At 51.9% G+C, this 15,494-nt stretch overlaps 1 protein-coding gene across 3 annotated transcripts in view; it reads left to right on the forward strand.

Moving 5' to 3' along the window:
• Window positions 1-15,494, forward strand: part of OLA1 (Obg like ATPase 1) — a 69,346-nt gene that overhangs the window by 27,528 nt on the left and 26,324 nt on the right. For all 3 annotated transcript variants that reach the window (XM_078608944.1, XM_078608943.1, XM_078608942.1), the window contains exons 6-7: window positions 6,116-6,196; window positions 10,807-10,904. In XM_078608944.1, the coding sequence (XP_078465070.1) occupies window positions 6,116-6,196; window positions 10,807-10,904 (179 nt within the window). The remainder of the gene's footprint in view (window positions 1-6,115; window positions 6,197-10,806; window positions 10,905-15,494) is intronic.

The raw sequence follows: 15,494 nt of genomic DNA on the forward strand, positions 1-15,494 counted from the left end.
CTGGAAGAAAAGAAAGGGGTGTAATACTCTTAGGTTTTTTCGGTAAAGTCACGTAGGTAAAAAATAAAATAAAAAATTACTAAAAGTAATAATAGAAATAAAATAATAAATCACGACGTTTCGGAGGCAACACAAGTCTCCGTCATCAGGTGGGACCGTATCTTGGAATCTTTGCCTCACTTGATACAGCAAATCTAGCTGTGACGGTCCCACCTGATTACGGAGACTTGTGTTGCCTCCGAAACGTCGTGATTTATTATTTTATTTTATTTCTATTATTACTTTTAGTAATTTTTAATTTTATTTTTACCTACGTGACTTTACCGAAAAAACCTAAGAGTATGAATCCTTGCAGTCACGAAAGCTTCAAATCTAGAATTAAAGGGGTGTAAAACCGAGTGAAGAGTCGCCGACTGATTTGCTTGGCGTTGCGTGTGGTAGTGGTGGTCACGGAAGCGCCGCATCCTGGACGTGCTCCGAGCGGTGCTGGGACACCACAGTCGTCATTCCGGTTATGAGAACCCCAAAAAAAACTCGCCTAAGTATGTACGTATGTTGACCTTCTTTCACACCGTACGTAGCCAACCGTGCTCATCGGAGTTGCGTTGGAAGGATAAACCTCTCAACGAAGTCGACTATGTGCTCATTCCGCTCGACACATTTGCATCGCTGTGCCTCTCCGCGGCACCGTCATGCTCTTGAAAAATAAAACAAACTTAAATTCACGCAATGAACACAAACCGGAGAGAGAGAGAGAGAGACTGTCGCATGTGACCTGAGGCAGTGAAGCCCCCTCTGTTGAGTTGTAATTAGTGGCTGCCGCATGCAAGGCGAGTTGCGAGCAATTTTTTTTAATTCTTTGTTTAACCCCTTTCCGTTTTTTTTGGCGTTGGCCTCGCGGTCCCTGCGGTGCCTTGTGCTGCCAGACAGAACTCCGTTCCCGGCGAGACATTAATTCAAAGGCAGAAGCGCTGTGCCGCGTTTGATTAAAATGTATTTTTTTTTGCAGGCATATTCCGAGCTGCGAGCGTGGATTACGCACTCTCCAGCTAATTAAAAACTTTCCAGGGACCCGTCTTGTCCGAGGCAGTCCCGTCTGCGTTAACCCGTGGCTGATAATCTGCGTGAAGTGTGCGCGTTTATATTTTCTGTTCATGTTGTTTAATTTCGAGCCCAAGTCTACTACTTGGCATGTCCAGCGCCAAGCGAACATGTGGTGGCGGGCGGCAGCGTTTGTACGTTCTTGGAACAAAAGTCCCGGCGCCGGCCTTGTGAACGTTCGATAAATGTAACCCCATTAGCCGCACTTGGTTAATTCATGGCTGGATTATTCTCCGGGCAAGGATTGGAACGCCGTGTTGTCGGCGGTTAGAATTCTCCGTGCGTCTGTCAGGGGCATGAAGATCACCCCTCCCCTGTGATTGGATTCAATTCATTAATCGATTAGTTATTTTTTGTGTCGAGGACTGTACTGTATGTTTTTACCATTTGCCGCATTCTCTCGCTTGCTTTGCTGTGTTAGTTCTGCGCTATTTGCTTTAGGTTGCATTCCATAGTAACAAGAATAATAATTATATACGGCCCTTTGTCAAACTACTGCTGGGTGAAGGCCTCCCCACTCCGTGTTGTTTCATGACCACGCTGGTCGGTGTAGGTTGGTGATGGTGGGTGGGTGGGTAGGGATGTCCAAGACCGGTTCGTCTCTCCACTCATGTCACAGTAGCCGGGAATCAAACTCGGATCGCCGGGTTCCATAGCAGGATACATGAATCACTGCTCCGCCATTCTCCTTGGTACAGCGGTTGGCGGGCCACTCCAAGAACTTAGTTCAAATCCCCGCCAAGTCTTAAGTAATGTCCTGCAGCAAAGACCAACGATGGTAGACTTTGACAGGTTCTGGACCGTAGAGATAAAGGTTCAGACCTGCGGTTACTTGCTCACGGCACCACTGCTGGCATCTTGACATGAGACTGCTCAGTGACACAACCCCCAACGGTCATTGCGAGGGGAGTTTTCATTTAAATACAGAACCTGCAGATTTCACTCCTTCACGATGATGGTGAAACTGTCGCCGAGCTGTACCTGAGAAGCGCAGGCTCTGGGCCTACGCCAGGCCAGAGGTCGCAAACGGGTTTTGATTCCTTACCCCTACCCGTAGCCGGCCGCACCAGGGTCGCAAACGGCTACCCGTACCCGGCCGGGTCCCTTTTCCCACCCACACGAGTTTCCGCACCGATTCCGTGTGGCCGTCGCCAGTGAGGCTCGGTGTGCCGCCGTCAAACCCCTCCCCCCGGACCCTCGCCGTAACCTCGGGGGCGCGGCGCGTGTGAAGTGGGGTGGCTCGCCACGCCGGCGCTCCGACCACGCCTCCGCTTGTGCGCTATCGCAGCGCCCCTACTCACTGGATCGTGGCGCGCGGCGGATGTCGCTGCCGAGACGCCGCAGCAACCTCTCGTCCCTCGCTGTGCTGATTTACCCCCCCCCCCCAACAGCCGTCCCGCCCCAGTGTCACGAATTACAAAATTATCGCAATTCCGCGGTCTCAATTGGATTCGAGAATCGACTTTATTTGTTATATCGTTGTAGATGTAGCCAGTAAGCATCACATACGCTAACTGTACATAATGTATAAATATAACATACGAGTTCACAAAGTCTGTCTTCGCCAGGCAAAATGTTTCAATAAATATAATAATTGAGCTGATATGATTTTTTACAATTTTTATCTACGATCAGACACTAACAACTACTCCAAAAATGTGTATTTTTCCAACAAAAAACTCAGTTGACAAGTTGATTCAACTTATATTTAAAGACATATCCATCGAAAACTGCTCCATTTGAAGATACCGTTCTTTTTTTTTATTCGAAAGAACAAAAATGTATCAACTTAATACTCTCTGAGGGGAAGCTCTTATCTTTTACCGTTTAATAATTTTTCAGATTTGAAAATCCTAAAATGCATATTTTTTATGCAAAACTGCTTGAATCTGAAATATCTGAAAAACAATAAAAGCTAGAACAATGATTCAATCTTAATTTGGAGCTTTCGTGACAGCAGGAATTACTCTTTGGTTCTTTCGGTAAAGTCACGTATAAATAATCAATTTTAATTTATTATTTTATCTTTACACGTGACTTTACCGAAAGAACCAAAGAGATAGAACAATGGTTCTCGCTTTAATTTTATTTGATGTTTAAAGCTCTATCAAACGAAAAAAACCGCAATCTTATAATCTGAACAGTTTCTGAATGACACCACGCACAAACGTATTTATGGGGCACTTAAAAACGAGATTTGGGGGTCTTGAAATGAAAAAATCTGGGATTTTCAGATTTTTCCTGTTGTTCGTGTCCTAAAAGCTGCCTATATACCAAATTTCAGTTTTCTGTCTTGTCGGGAAGTACCCTAGAGGTTTTTAAGACATACAGATTAAGATCTTTATTTATCTTGTCAGTTCATCGGTGGATGAACGCTACCCAATACCTTGTTGGTCATGGGGGTTGTTTGACCATACTTCACCGTGTTGGGCAGTGCGAGTTAAAGGAGGGGCGGGTGGGAGAGGCCCAGGGTCTGGGCCAGATTTCACTCGCCACTGACGTTGGCCCTGGCCAAGAATCGAACTCGAGTTGCCGGGTTGATCGCGCGGCATGCGAACCATGTGCCACCACTCAGCCCACGCGACATACGAATCAACAAATAACCGATTTCTCATTGGCCCTTTGACGCACGGCGTGGTAAGCAAAATAATCAGCGTCCGTTAATATTTACTTATTCAGGAAAATCCACACTGAGTGGTAGAACTCCTCTTCAGGAGGGTCTAGCGGTGAGTTTTTATTGAAAATTTTTTTCAGCCAATTAGTGATGCGCGTTTATTGTACAAGTGGTAGAAAAAACGAAAACCGATGTGCGTGAGGTGCCAGCAACTCTCTCCCCTCCACACACATGGAAACAGATGGAGATGAGTCCACTTGCTCTACTGCCTTCTGGCGAGTTATGACACCTCGACGTCCCACAGGAAGGGAGGTTCACAACACACGTGTGTGTGTGTGATCCGCAATCCCTTGCCTCCACAGTGCTGGATCGCAGGCAGCCACGTGCGTGGCCCCTGCAGCTCGCTTATTTAAATGCCTTTAAAGGCGGTGGTAGCGAATGTGGCCGCGTAGCTGGGGTGGGGAGACGGAGCGCTTGGATGAGTAGGGATGTGCTCTCGCGTGCGGCAAACTCCCCCGATTTTTGGCAGGAGCTCATCTTACAAACTTTTTTTGTCATGAACTGAAATCCTTCCGTGTCCGCTGTGCGGGCCGCGCTGCTGAGAGTGATGGGGGAAGCGATCATTTTACCCTTCTTCTTTAGCAATATAGGAGAACAACTCTCAAGTGGTTTCTGTCTTTCTGCTCGATCACAATTGAGTGTTAAGGTCCGTTCCTAAATGAAGTAAATTTTTTCAGGTATTTTGACGTGGGCCTGGCTGCAGTGTCATGTTTCAAACATTTTTAGTTTTTCCTTTTTGTTCTTTTTATCTGCGAAGCCTCCCTTGCGTCTCAAGACTCTTGTTCACGAATGTTTAACACGGAGGCTTTCGCAACCAATATTAACCCTAATAGAGGTTATTGGGTTTAGATCGCGGAAATATAAATGTGTCGTTAAACTCGCCACCACCTAGTAACGAATTAAACTAGTAACGAATTGGCACGTTTTGTTTACGTGGAAAACCTTACTAATTGGCTGTTGTCGGGTGGTGACGGCTTTAACGACACACATCTATAATTACGCGATCTAACCCAAAAACCTCGACTATGCATGTTCAGGAATGTTTTGTGCTGGAGTGTTTGCCAAAATTCCGTCTGTGCGTATGCCTCCGCGTGGGAGGACATGAGAGTGCCCGGAGAACAGCCCACGCGCATTTCTTGAGCCAGGTTCAACAAATGCTTAGCTTCAGAGATCCCGACGAGATTGGGCATGTTTAGGTTGCTTTTATCTTTGCACGAATAGAAACCAAAGTGGCGAGAGAAACCCACGCTTATCTGGGGATAGCGTTTCAAAAATCCGTACAGATGGGTCCGCAACCCGACTCGCTGTACTGCCATCTGCCGGCCACCTGCGATTTGTGCGTTTCACACGTGCGATGCACCTTCCATCTGCTGGCATAACGGCGCATGCCCATCACACGGACGACAATGACCGTGACAATAATGGTGATGAATACGTGGATAATGATGATGGTGGTGGTGGTAGCGATTATGATGATGACAACGATGATGATGATGATGATAACGGTGATGTACCAAAGCCTTGGTCTAGAGCAGCGATGATGACAGACGTGCACCGCTTCGAGGTGACAGGCAGCTGGTGTCGGAAGCCGCCACAGTGCCGTGAGCGCGGTGCGCGACGCAGAGTTAAAAGTGACACGGCAGACGGGAGTTTCTCCAAGCAAGTAACGCGCGGAATTACTGTGTCGCTCGCATGCCTTGTTAGACGTGTGCGTTTATGGGGAGCGGTGGCGCAGTGGTTATTGTGTTGCGCTACGAACCCGGCGAATCGAGTTCAATTCCCGCTCATGGCCAACGCCAGTGACGATTGTCTGAACCGGTCCTGGGCCTACCCTAGATCGACTCGGCCTCAAATGAGTACCTGGTGCGATGAGTAAACATTGCCACTGGGGAGTCAAAGGTGGCCGGGCGTGGTGTTGCCGCCACCCACAACACCTCATCGTGCGCCGTGTCGGCCTTCGTCGGTGCTCGCGAACGGCACTTGCCCCAGCAGCGCGTGTCGACTGCTCAGGGGATTTGTGGCTGTCTGTCAGGGGGGCGGTTTGGTTTGGCTCTGCGGTCCCCGCGTTTATTTTCCTGCTCGTGCCGCCCTTTTTTCGGGGGTGGGGGGGGGACGGGAGGGGGAAACCCAGCGGCCTGCCAGGAGGACTCGGACTCGCTTGCCCTCGTTATACCGTTTCATCCACATTTATTTATTTACTTTACCCCCTGCTCTACTCATCCCCCCCTCCCCCAACACAGCCAACTAGAATCCCCCCCCCCCTCTTATTTTGTCGCCGAGCGCACTGCGCTTTTGAAAGGACTCTGCGGTGGAGCCCTAATGCCTTATCTCTGCCCACAGGACATCATGTGCAAGATAAAGAGCTGGGTGGTGGATGAAAAGAAGCACATCCGATTCCACCCCGATTGGAATGATAAGGAGGTGAGACCGCTCTGATATCCCCCGGTTTTTCTCATTAGCAGCCGACACCGCTGCTACTCGCCGACCTCCCCCTCGGCCCCTGCCGCGCCACAACCACCGTGGCCCCCACCACTCCGCACCCCCCCACCCCCCCCCCCCCCCCCCGCTGCTGCTGCTGCTGATGGTGGGAGGGCGGCAGGCAGCGTTCGAGGAGGAAAACCAGCAGGCGCTTGTGGTTGTGGTGGTTGTGACTGCGGTTCTGGCAGCAGCGTCGGTGATCGTAACGGCAGTGGTGGTAATGACGGTGTGGTGGCGGTTAATGGTGGCGGAGGCGGTAGTGGAAGTGGTATTAATGACGGTGTTGGTGGGAGTGGTGTTAATGAACAGTGGCGATAGTGAGAATGATGGCGTTTGTGGTTGATGGTGGTGGTGATGGTGGAATTCGTGGTAATGACCAGTGTTGGTGGTGGTGGTGATGGTGGTAATCATGTTGGTGGTGGTGGCTGTGGTGGCGGTGTGGTGCTGGGAAGAGGGAGCGAGAGAGAGAGCGGTGCGCACGGTTGTTTAATCTTCTTCCACATCCACCGCCTTGATACGCAGCCTGTAATGCAAATGAGGACAACAGTGGGATGCGTTTGATACGCGCGTGGGAGTTCATGAGAGTGCGCGTATGTTTGAGCGAGCGTGTGTGCGTGCGTACATGCACACACGGACTTTAATCTGCCTTTAAACTGTCGCTGCACTCGTGTTCCAATCAGTCCGGATCTTATTTTTATCCGTTTTCTCCTCCCGATATTTTTTCACACGTGTTACACTATATATACAGTGTATGAGCGTGTGCGCGTAGCTGCAGCGTAAAGCGGTTAGAGCACCGCGCTACGAACCTGACTGCCCGGGTTTGATTCCCGCTCACGGCCCACTTCAGGGACGATCCCTCAGCCTCCTCTGGCTCAACCCGACCTTGAATGAGTACCTGGCGCCATGTGTGTATACATCAGCACTGGGGGAGACAAAGGCGGCCCTACCTCCTACTTGTGCACCATGCTGGCCTTAATAGGTGCTCGCTAATCAACACTCGCCCCAACAGCCTGTGTAGGCTACATGGGAAGAAGGTGGGGGTGGGGGGGAGAAATCTTCCATCTACTTATTTGATTCTAGACGTACAACGCTCCTGCAAGACATGGCGCCTCCAGCCGAGCGCGAGCGAGTCAGTCTCCAGCGTGTTCCTCGAGAGACAGTGCCGGCTCGGGAGCTGAACACCGACGTGAGCGGTCCAAGGCCCAGGCACGAAGCGCAACCCGTCCACTTGGGCGCGACCACGCTAGGCCCGGCGCCCTTCACAAGGTGGCTGCTTCGCCATGGGGTGCAGGTGACACAGCTGGTAGGACGTCGGCTCCCGCTATCTCCTACTCGGCGGCAGAGGTACTGCGCACCAGGCTGGAGTCGGCTCTTCACGCGCCGAGTTCGACGATGCGCACCATCGTCGCGGGAACTCTTCGACCGGCCCCTCTACCGTCCTGAGCACACATTGCTCCCCCTTCACATCCGACGGAAAGTTGCAACAGCTAACAAGCGACTGGGGAAGATCGACGCCGGGCCGGGCTAACCCTGCCGCTGCACAGAAGATCTCCGGCGTCCACCTGCGCCGCACGTCTTCCGTCACCACGACGCGCGCCGCGGTCCAAACGCCCGCGCCAAGGCTGCTTGGCGGAGAGCAGCTGGCGGGAGGGACGGAGGTCAACATCGTCACCAAACCGGTTCGTTACCGAGGATCCTGCAGTCTGTCCACCTGGATCCAACCTACCCACGCCATCAATGTTCCGGACAGGGCAAGGTCTCTGTGCAGCCAACCTCCACCGCTGGGGTCTCCGTGACAACGAGGACTACACGTGGCCACCGAGGACGCTGTTGCATGGCTCGGCGATTGTGCACACGCCGAATGAACGAATGCACACACTGTAAAGTTTACATCGAGGTATTGGTACCGATTGGTTCACATTTCCCCCGAGAAAAGCACGTTTGGCATGCCGGACAAATGGGTTGACGGTGCTCGACTAGAATTCGGCCCAATATTAATAACAACAATGACAAATCCTACGTATCATTGTTTTTTTTGGGTTAGACCGTGAAGGTATAATGCCATTGTCTATAACCTGCCACCACCCCACAGAGCTGATGAAACCAAGTTGTCACGTGGTCAAATGTGGCCAACTGATTTGGTTTTTCAGCGAAGCGGAATTTTAAGGCAAGCGAAATGTTGACAATTTCGCGCGGTGTTTTGCCGGAGGAGATTATTGCGGCGTGTCGCGGCGGAGCCATTACACAGGCGCTGACGTCCGACCCCCAGCGTCCGCCCCCAAGGCGTTAAGAGGCGAACGAATTCCTGTGAAATAAAACAACCGCGTGATTGTTCCAGCGGGAGCGTGCGTGCGTGTGTGCGTCTCATCCCACTCGCTGTTAATGCTCATAACATTTTTATCCTCTGACGGTCGGCGCTCTCGATTATCCGGGGGTAACGGGATCGGGGAGGGTGGGGGGGGTGGTGGTGGCTCGGATAAAACAAACATGGAGTACTTGATGAATAGTGTATATATTATAACGAGCGTGAATCCACATTTTTACTTTTAATCCTGAAGACAATTCGACATCTCACACGCTGCGCTTGTATTTTCACGCGCTCGCCGATTTTGCGAACGTTCCACGGACTTTTGGGAACCCTTGCCACCTACGTTGAAGCATCGCAGTGGGGTCAGTCTTCCGCGTGTAATAAAGAACGCACACCCCTCTCGCACACTTTACGTGCAACTTGTCGTCGTTGTCGACGTGAATGTGCCTGTTGGCATTATGTTTCTGTTGTTGTGATTGCCGTTTCAGAGTATTTGTAAAATCTTAACGCGACAAGCCACTTCGTCGGGCGATCAATTGTAATAGCCGGGTCACTGTATGGCCCAGTGGGCCTTACCTGGTAAAATAAGCATAGTAAAAATTTTATTTGAAAAATAAAATGAAAATTGTTAGAATAGAATTCGTCCTTCAAATTGACTTGGATGAAGCCACAGCGGCAGGCCTGGGTCACTCGTAGAGGCGTGACGGCACGTGGAGTTGTCGGGATGAGGGCTCGCGCTCCAACTGGAACGCCGACGACTTTCCGCCTCTCGTGTTTCACGTCCCGTTGTATCGCTCATCCTTTGTTCCGTCTCCCTTGTGGAGTTTTGTTCGCTCCATTAGCCCACGTGTAACCTACCGTATAATTTATTGTGCATGTAATCAGCATGCATTTGTGTTAATGCATTAGCCGAGCACGTAATTTGCACGTATTGTACATATGTCGTAAATATGATTCATATGCAATCACACCTGATCGATATACACATTGTGAGATTAATAATAATAATAATAATACTTTAAACAATGATAGTCGATATTCTTGAGGGGGTGCTGCCATGGTGTTAATGGTTAACGCTGCGGTCCAGAGGTCGTCAATTTGATTTGACCTCCTGGCGAGACGGTTGAAACAATGGGGCAAGTTTCTTAAATCTCCCCGTCTCTGCCCGCCCAGAGGTTGTAAACGGGTTCACCACAGTTAGCCAATCGGCAGGTCACGTTGTTGTTTGTATGTTGAACTTCTTTTGTACTGTACATAGCCAATCGTGCTTGTCGGAGGTGCAGGGGAAGGACAGCAACAAACTAAACGCAAAAAAGCAGTTTGTTGTTCTTCCCTCGCACCTCCGATTAGCACGGTCAGCTACGTAAGGTGCGAAAGAAGTTTAACATACATATGTGCGTTATAAAGTGTGGGTAACTGCGGTCGGAATGCAAACAAAAAACACAACTCTGATAATGTATGCACTGTCCTTGAAATTGATTGGTCCACACCCGAGACAGCTTTTCCTAGAGGCTAGTCTCACACGGTGTTGGACCAGATGCCGCCAAAAGGCGCAAAACTCAAAGACAATGCACCATCAGAGTGAGAGCTCGGGGTAAGCATTTACACCATTGGAACCTCCTTTGCCAGTAGCAAACTATGATAATTAATTTTTTACCCTTTTATCTGGAAACAGTTTTGTTGCCAGATAAAAGGGTAACTCTCAAGTCTTCCAAGAGGTCTGGCGAGTGTAGAAGAGTAGGCCAAATTCCCTGTTGAGTCCCCTCCCGTGGAGTCCGTTACACCAGCAGTGTCACCAGCAAGCGATCACCGAGGCACAGGGGCGCAGGGGTTTCACGTGGCGGTTTAGGCCTGCCGCGTGTGCCTCAGCATGGCTGCCGGGGATCCATCAAGAGTCGCGCGAGCCACGCGGCTCGAAGGTTCGCACGTGCCAGTCGGTGCATTCGTTTGGAACATTCCATTGTGATTCAAACAATGAACGATTCCTGACTTGGGTGAAGTCACGTAGGTGAAAAAGAAAACAACTGAATTAAATCACGACGTTTCGGAAGCAACACAAGCAACCGTCATTAGGTGTTGCCTGCTTCAGAAAAATTACTGCTTCAGCAAAATTACTGCTTCAGTTATTTTGCTGGAGCAGTCAACGCGTGATGACGGTTGCTTGTGTTGCTGGCCCCGAGGGTTGCGACGTTGTCAGGGCGGAGGAGGCTTCACCGTGTCCGCCGTCTCGCCCGTGTGCCCGCAGATCGAGGTTCTAAACAAGCACCTGCTCCTCACCTCCAAGCCCATGGTCTACCTGGTGAACCTGTCCGAGAAAGACTACATCCGCAAGAAGAACAAGTGGTGAGCCTCGGCGGAGACATCGGCTTGAAATTCAGTGTTTATTACAATTAAAATAATTAACGTGCTCGGGCCCACATGTGAGAGAGAGGGAGGAGGGCCCTTGCCTATGGGCACCTGGCATCCGGTGCCGAGTATGCCCGTGTCGAACCAATGTTGCTGAATTTATACTCTCCCGGAAGGCCGTGTGGCTGATGGGGGTGTGCATGAGGTGATTTTATTTTTGATGTGGAGGTGACAGATTTGGGAAGTGGGGAGGGGGGGCGACGTAATATCTGCTTCTTTGTTTTGTTACGCTCAAGTTGAAATCGGTGCTGTCCCGCTTACGTGAACGCAGGGCGGGGAACCCCTCTTGTGTTTGCAGCTACGAGCCATTGGTGGGAATGCCACATTCCGATGGCAGGCGGCGAGTCTATCCGTAGGACAACCACTGCCGACTGCCCTCAAATTGGTACTCATTTTGTCGATGCTTGAACTGTGAAGGGCCGAGCCAATCCCTGACCGGGGTGCGAACCCACGACCCCACGGTTTTGAAGGAGCGCATTCTCCAACTCGGCAGAAAAGCCTCCTCTGAGTCTCAGGGCTCCTTGGCAGGAGGGGGTCATCCTGCCTGGGAGTCATCAATGAGTGTTGTTGACTTGTAAGGTTTCTCCGGGATCCTTTGGTTTTCTGCTAGCACTTGTCAAATATCAAGTTACACGCTCTCACGAAATTCAGACTCGCCGAAGCTTTTCTGGATAATGTATTATGAATTTGGATGAAGTGTAAACATGTCCTCTTTGGCCTTATGGACTCCGGGGGACAAAAGTGCCTATCGCGAATGTCTATTAAGGCGAACAGCGCACGGAGGGATGGCGTGGCTGGTATACACTCACGAGTCATGAGTACACACCCATGCGTGGAAGACCTTGATTTGATTGAACACGGCACTTTGACTGTCAAATGTTGAGCAATTAGAATAACGATGTGACTTTACCACATACAGTGTTCGCCTACTTCTGTAAGCCATGCTTTGTCTCCTTAGTGCTGATGTTTGCACACCACACGGCCTGCTGCACCTGCCATGCACACACTACCACATGCACCCTGACACAAAAAAGACAAAGATCCCCCCTTATAGCCTTAACAGACTGTAGGGGCAAGTGCTGTTATGGAGCACCTATGAAGGCCGGAACGGTACACAAGGGGGTGGGTGGCCAGCACCACGCCCGACCGCCTTTGTCTCCCCAGTGGCGATGCTAACACATCGCACAAGTTACTCATTTGAGGCTGAGTCGACCTAGGGGATGGCCAGGACCGGTTCATATAATCGTCACTGGTGTTGGCCGTGAGCGGGAATCGAACCCGGGTCGTCGGGTTCAATGCGCAGCGCGCTAACCGCTACATTACCGCTCCCCACCCTGACATACGCACACTACCACACGCACCCTGCCACAGGCACTCTGCCACCACACTCCACCCTGTGATAGGCATGGCGAGACCGCGTCGGCGCCTCTGTCCCCTGTGGCGTTGTCTCGCTGCCGCCGCCGCACTCCTCGCCCCGTCGTGAGTCCCCTCTCAGTGCCCAGGCGGCGAAGGGGGTGCGCAGAGGTGGGGGGGGCGACGGCGGGGGGGGGGGGGTGAGAGTGGGGGTTGAAGTTGGGGCGGAGGGGCGGGCGGTGGCAGACAAAATTACATCTGTGCTCTCCCCTCCCTCCTGCCGTCACTCTCACCTTTCTCATTTCTCCCCCCTACACTCGGCAATTACCTGGGCGATTCACACTCTTTGTTTGTGGGGCCACACCACCCCCTCGTGCGCCGTGCTCGCCTTAACAGGTCCTTGCTAACAGCCCAACAATTTCTTCAAGGCCACACTGCCTTTTGTGTTTAGTTTGTTGTCTTTCCCCCGAACCTCCGATTAGCACGGTTGGCTAAGTACGGTGCGAAAGAAGTTCAATGTACATACGCACGTACATCGCGTTATGTGCACAAAAAACACTTGGTCGTAATTCTAATGATGATCATCATCGTCGTCTTAATCGTCAGCGTCGGTGAAGTTCATACCACGTGTGTGACGGCTGCACGACTTTGCGAACGGAAGCCGAACGCAGTGGCCCCTTGTGTGTTGGGCCCCCGGGGCAGCTTGACCTTAAGCATCGTCTGGCGTGGGGAGGCGGGCATGGAGCGATGCGGCCGCCCTTTGGCGCTCGCCGCCCGTGATTGTAGTCGCGGAGGCGCTTCCGAGACCAGAATTCATCATTGTTCCCGCTACGAGTGTGGTCGGAGTAGCCGCAGTTGTGCTTCCTGCCTTTAATCAGATGAGTGTGTGTGTCCCCCCCCCTTTCGATTTGCCGACATGGCGAGCTGACATTTTGATGATGAGCCGAGGAAAGGCCCATGTAGTGTGCCCCGCAACCACTACCGCTCGTGCCCTGCCACGCACACACTGCCACACGCGCCCTGCCACAACAACAACAACCGCCATATGCCACGAAGTGGCGGTGACATCACCACGACGCTTGTGCCAGGCAATGTGCACCTTGAGGCCACATGAAGTGTCGAATGCCCGCTGGCAGAAGGTCACGGGGCAGACCCAGATGGCACAGGTCGACTGACTGAGACGACTGGCTGATGCACCACCTGTGCCCCCTACTGTGCCAACTTGCTGTGCTTTAGCCAGCCGGCGCTCCGCTTGTTGTTGTGAGCGTCGCTCCTCCGTTGTTGTTGGAGGGTGACTGCCTCCAACTGCCCAGTAGCGTCCTTCACGAGCCTCCTCCACTGACGCCGATCTTGACACCGCTGGTACCAGTCATCGGCAAGTCCACTCAGCTCCACGTCCTCCTGTACCACATCACTCCATCTCTTCTCTAGCCCGTACCACACCCGTCTAGCCCCCTCGATCCGGCTGAACTGTTTAGGCATGCGGTGGCTGGGGATGCGGGCTACATGGCCCAGCCGACCCATCCTTGCCTGCTAGAGGAGCTCACCGATGGGACTTTGTTCAGATTTTTCAAGGATTTGTGAGCTCCTCACACAATCCAGCCTGGTTAAACCCAGGACTGATCGTAGGCAGGACAGCCTAAATGTTTCTAACTGGCGAAGATGTTCCATTAGGGGGGGGGTCCACGTTTCGCAAGCGTAGAGAAGGGAGGGAATGACTGTGGCCGAGAAAACCTGAAGCTTCATGCCGAGTGACAGACCAGGTAGCTTCCACACAGCGTTACGCAACAAGAATGTTTTTTGGCGCCTTCGTGGATTCCTCCGACAATATAATGGCAGGTCATCTCATGCCCCAAGAACGGCGTTGCCGATGTAAGCGAGATTTCCGCGTCTTGTCTGCGTGTGTGTCGAGGGAGCGCTCGGGAATAAATCCGAGAACCGACGGGGCCAGTGGACAGGCAGGTGTGCCTCCACGAGGCGGACACGTTTGCACTCTTGGCCGCGTTTCACCGCAAACAGTCACCATCAAATCATCGCCTTCCATTGCCGCCGCTTCCTCGTAAACGTTTTTGCTCGCGCGCGTGCCCCGGGTCCCGGGTCCTGGCTGCTTTGCGTTGGAGCCATGTCTGTCGCAGGAACGGCCCTTTATGAGCGCTTGTCCAAAAAAAAACATTTCGAATTCCACTGCAAGATTATGATTTTTTTTATCTGTAACCCGGGCAAATGGCCACGGTCTCAACACACCCCACGTTTCAGCTGTACATAAAAAAAATAACAAAACAAAAACAAGCTTGTTGATTTGACAAGTTGGCCTTTTTCGTGTTAGCTTTCATACGATTGGATGTTTGAAAATCCACATTGTCAAATATTGAGGTTGCCACCACCATCATGATTTGCCCGGATCAATCGATCTACTGCTGGATGAAGTCCTCCCCACCGCGACCATCCCTCAGTCTCGCTATGCGAAATCCACCGATTGCCTTTGCACGAGCGGATATTAATCGTTCCATCGCTTGCGCGGTGGACGTCCCCTCGGGCGTGTCCCCCCTCCTGGCCGTCACTGCGTCGTCGTGCCGGACCCGCACGCTGCTCGTCCTGCCCGAGCGCGGCCGACGCCACTCTCGTGTAAACGACCTGCGCACTACAAGGTGGACAATTTTCGTGTTCGTGTCAATCCGGTTGCGTGTTTTAAACATCACAAGTGTCAAGAAGTAAGGTCCGCCGCCGCCCCCCGCCCCCCCATTTAACAAAAGAACAGGATGAACATTTGGAAATTTAAAAATAAGGTTTTATTTTAATCAGCTTTTGTTCGTTGACGTTCAAGCGCTCACTCTGAAGAGCACGCTGCTGCCCCCCCCATCCTCCCCCTCCTGGCACTCGCAATTTGTTTGCCGTTGTTGACGACAAAAGACGCGCGTTTGGTCCCCGTCATTCAGACGGCCAAATTGCTGCCAATAATCGTCGTTAATTCCATTGCCCCTCGGGCAGAGCCCACGGTTCGGCCAAGTTGCACAATCTCCACAAGGAGCAGCCCTCGCCGCTATACCCCGCTCCTCCCCACTCCTCCCCGCTCCACCCCACTTTACCCCATTCCACCCCGCTCCACCCCGCTCCACCCCGCTCTACCCCACTCCACCCTGCTCCACCCCGCTCCACCCTAGTTCAGTCCTCCTC

The sequence above is a fragment of the Lampetra planeri genome, chromosome 31, assembly GCF_965212315.1.
Source record: "Lampetra planeri chromosome 31, kcLamPlan1.2.h2, whole genome shotgun sequence".
NCBI lineage: Eukaryota > Metazoa > Chordata > Hyperoartia > Petromyzontiformes > Petromyzontidae > Lampetra > Lampetra planeri.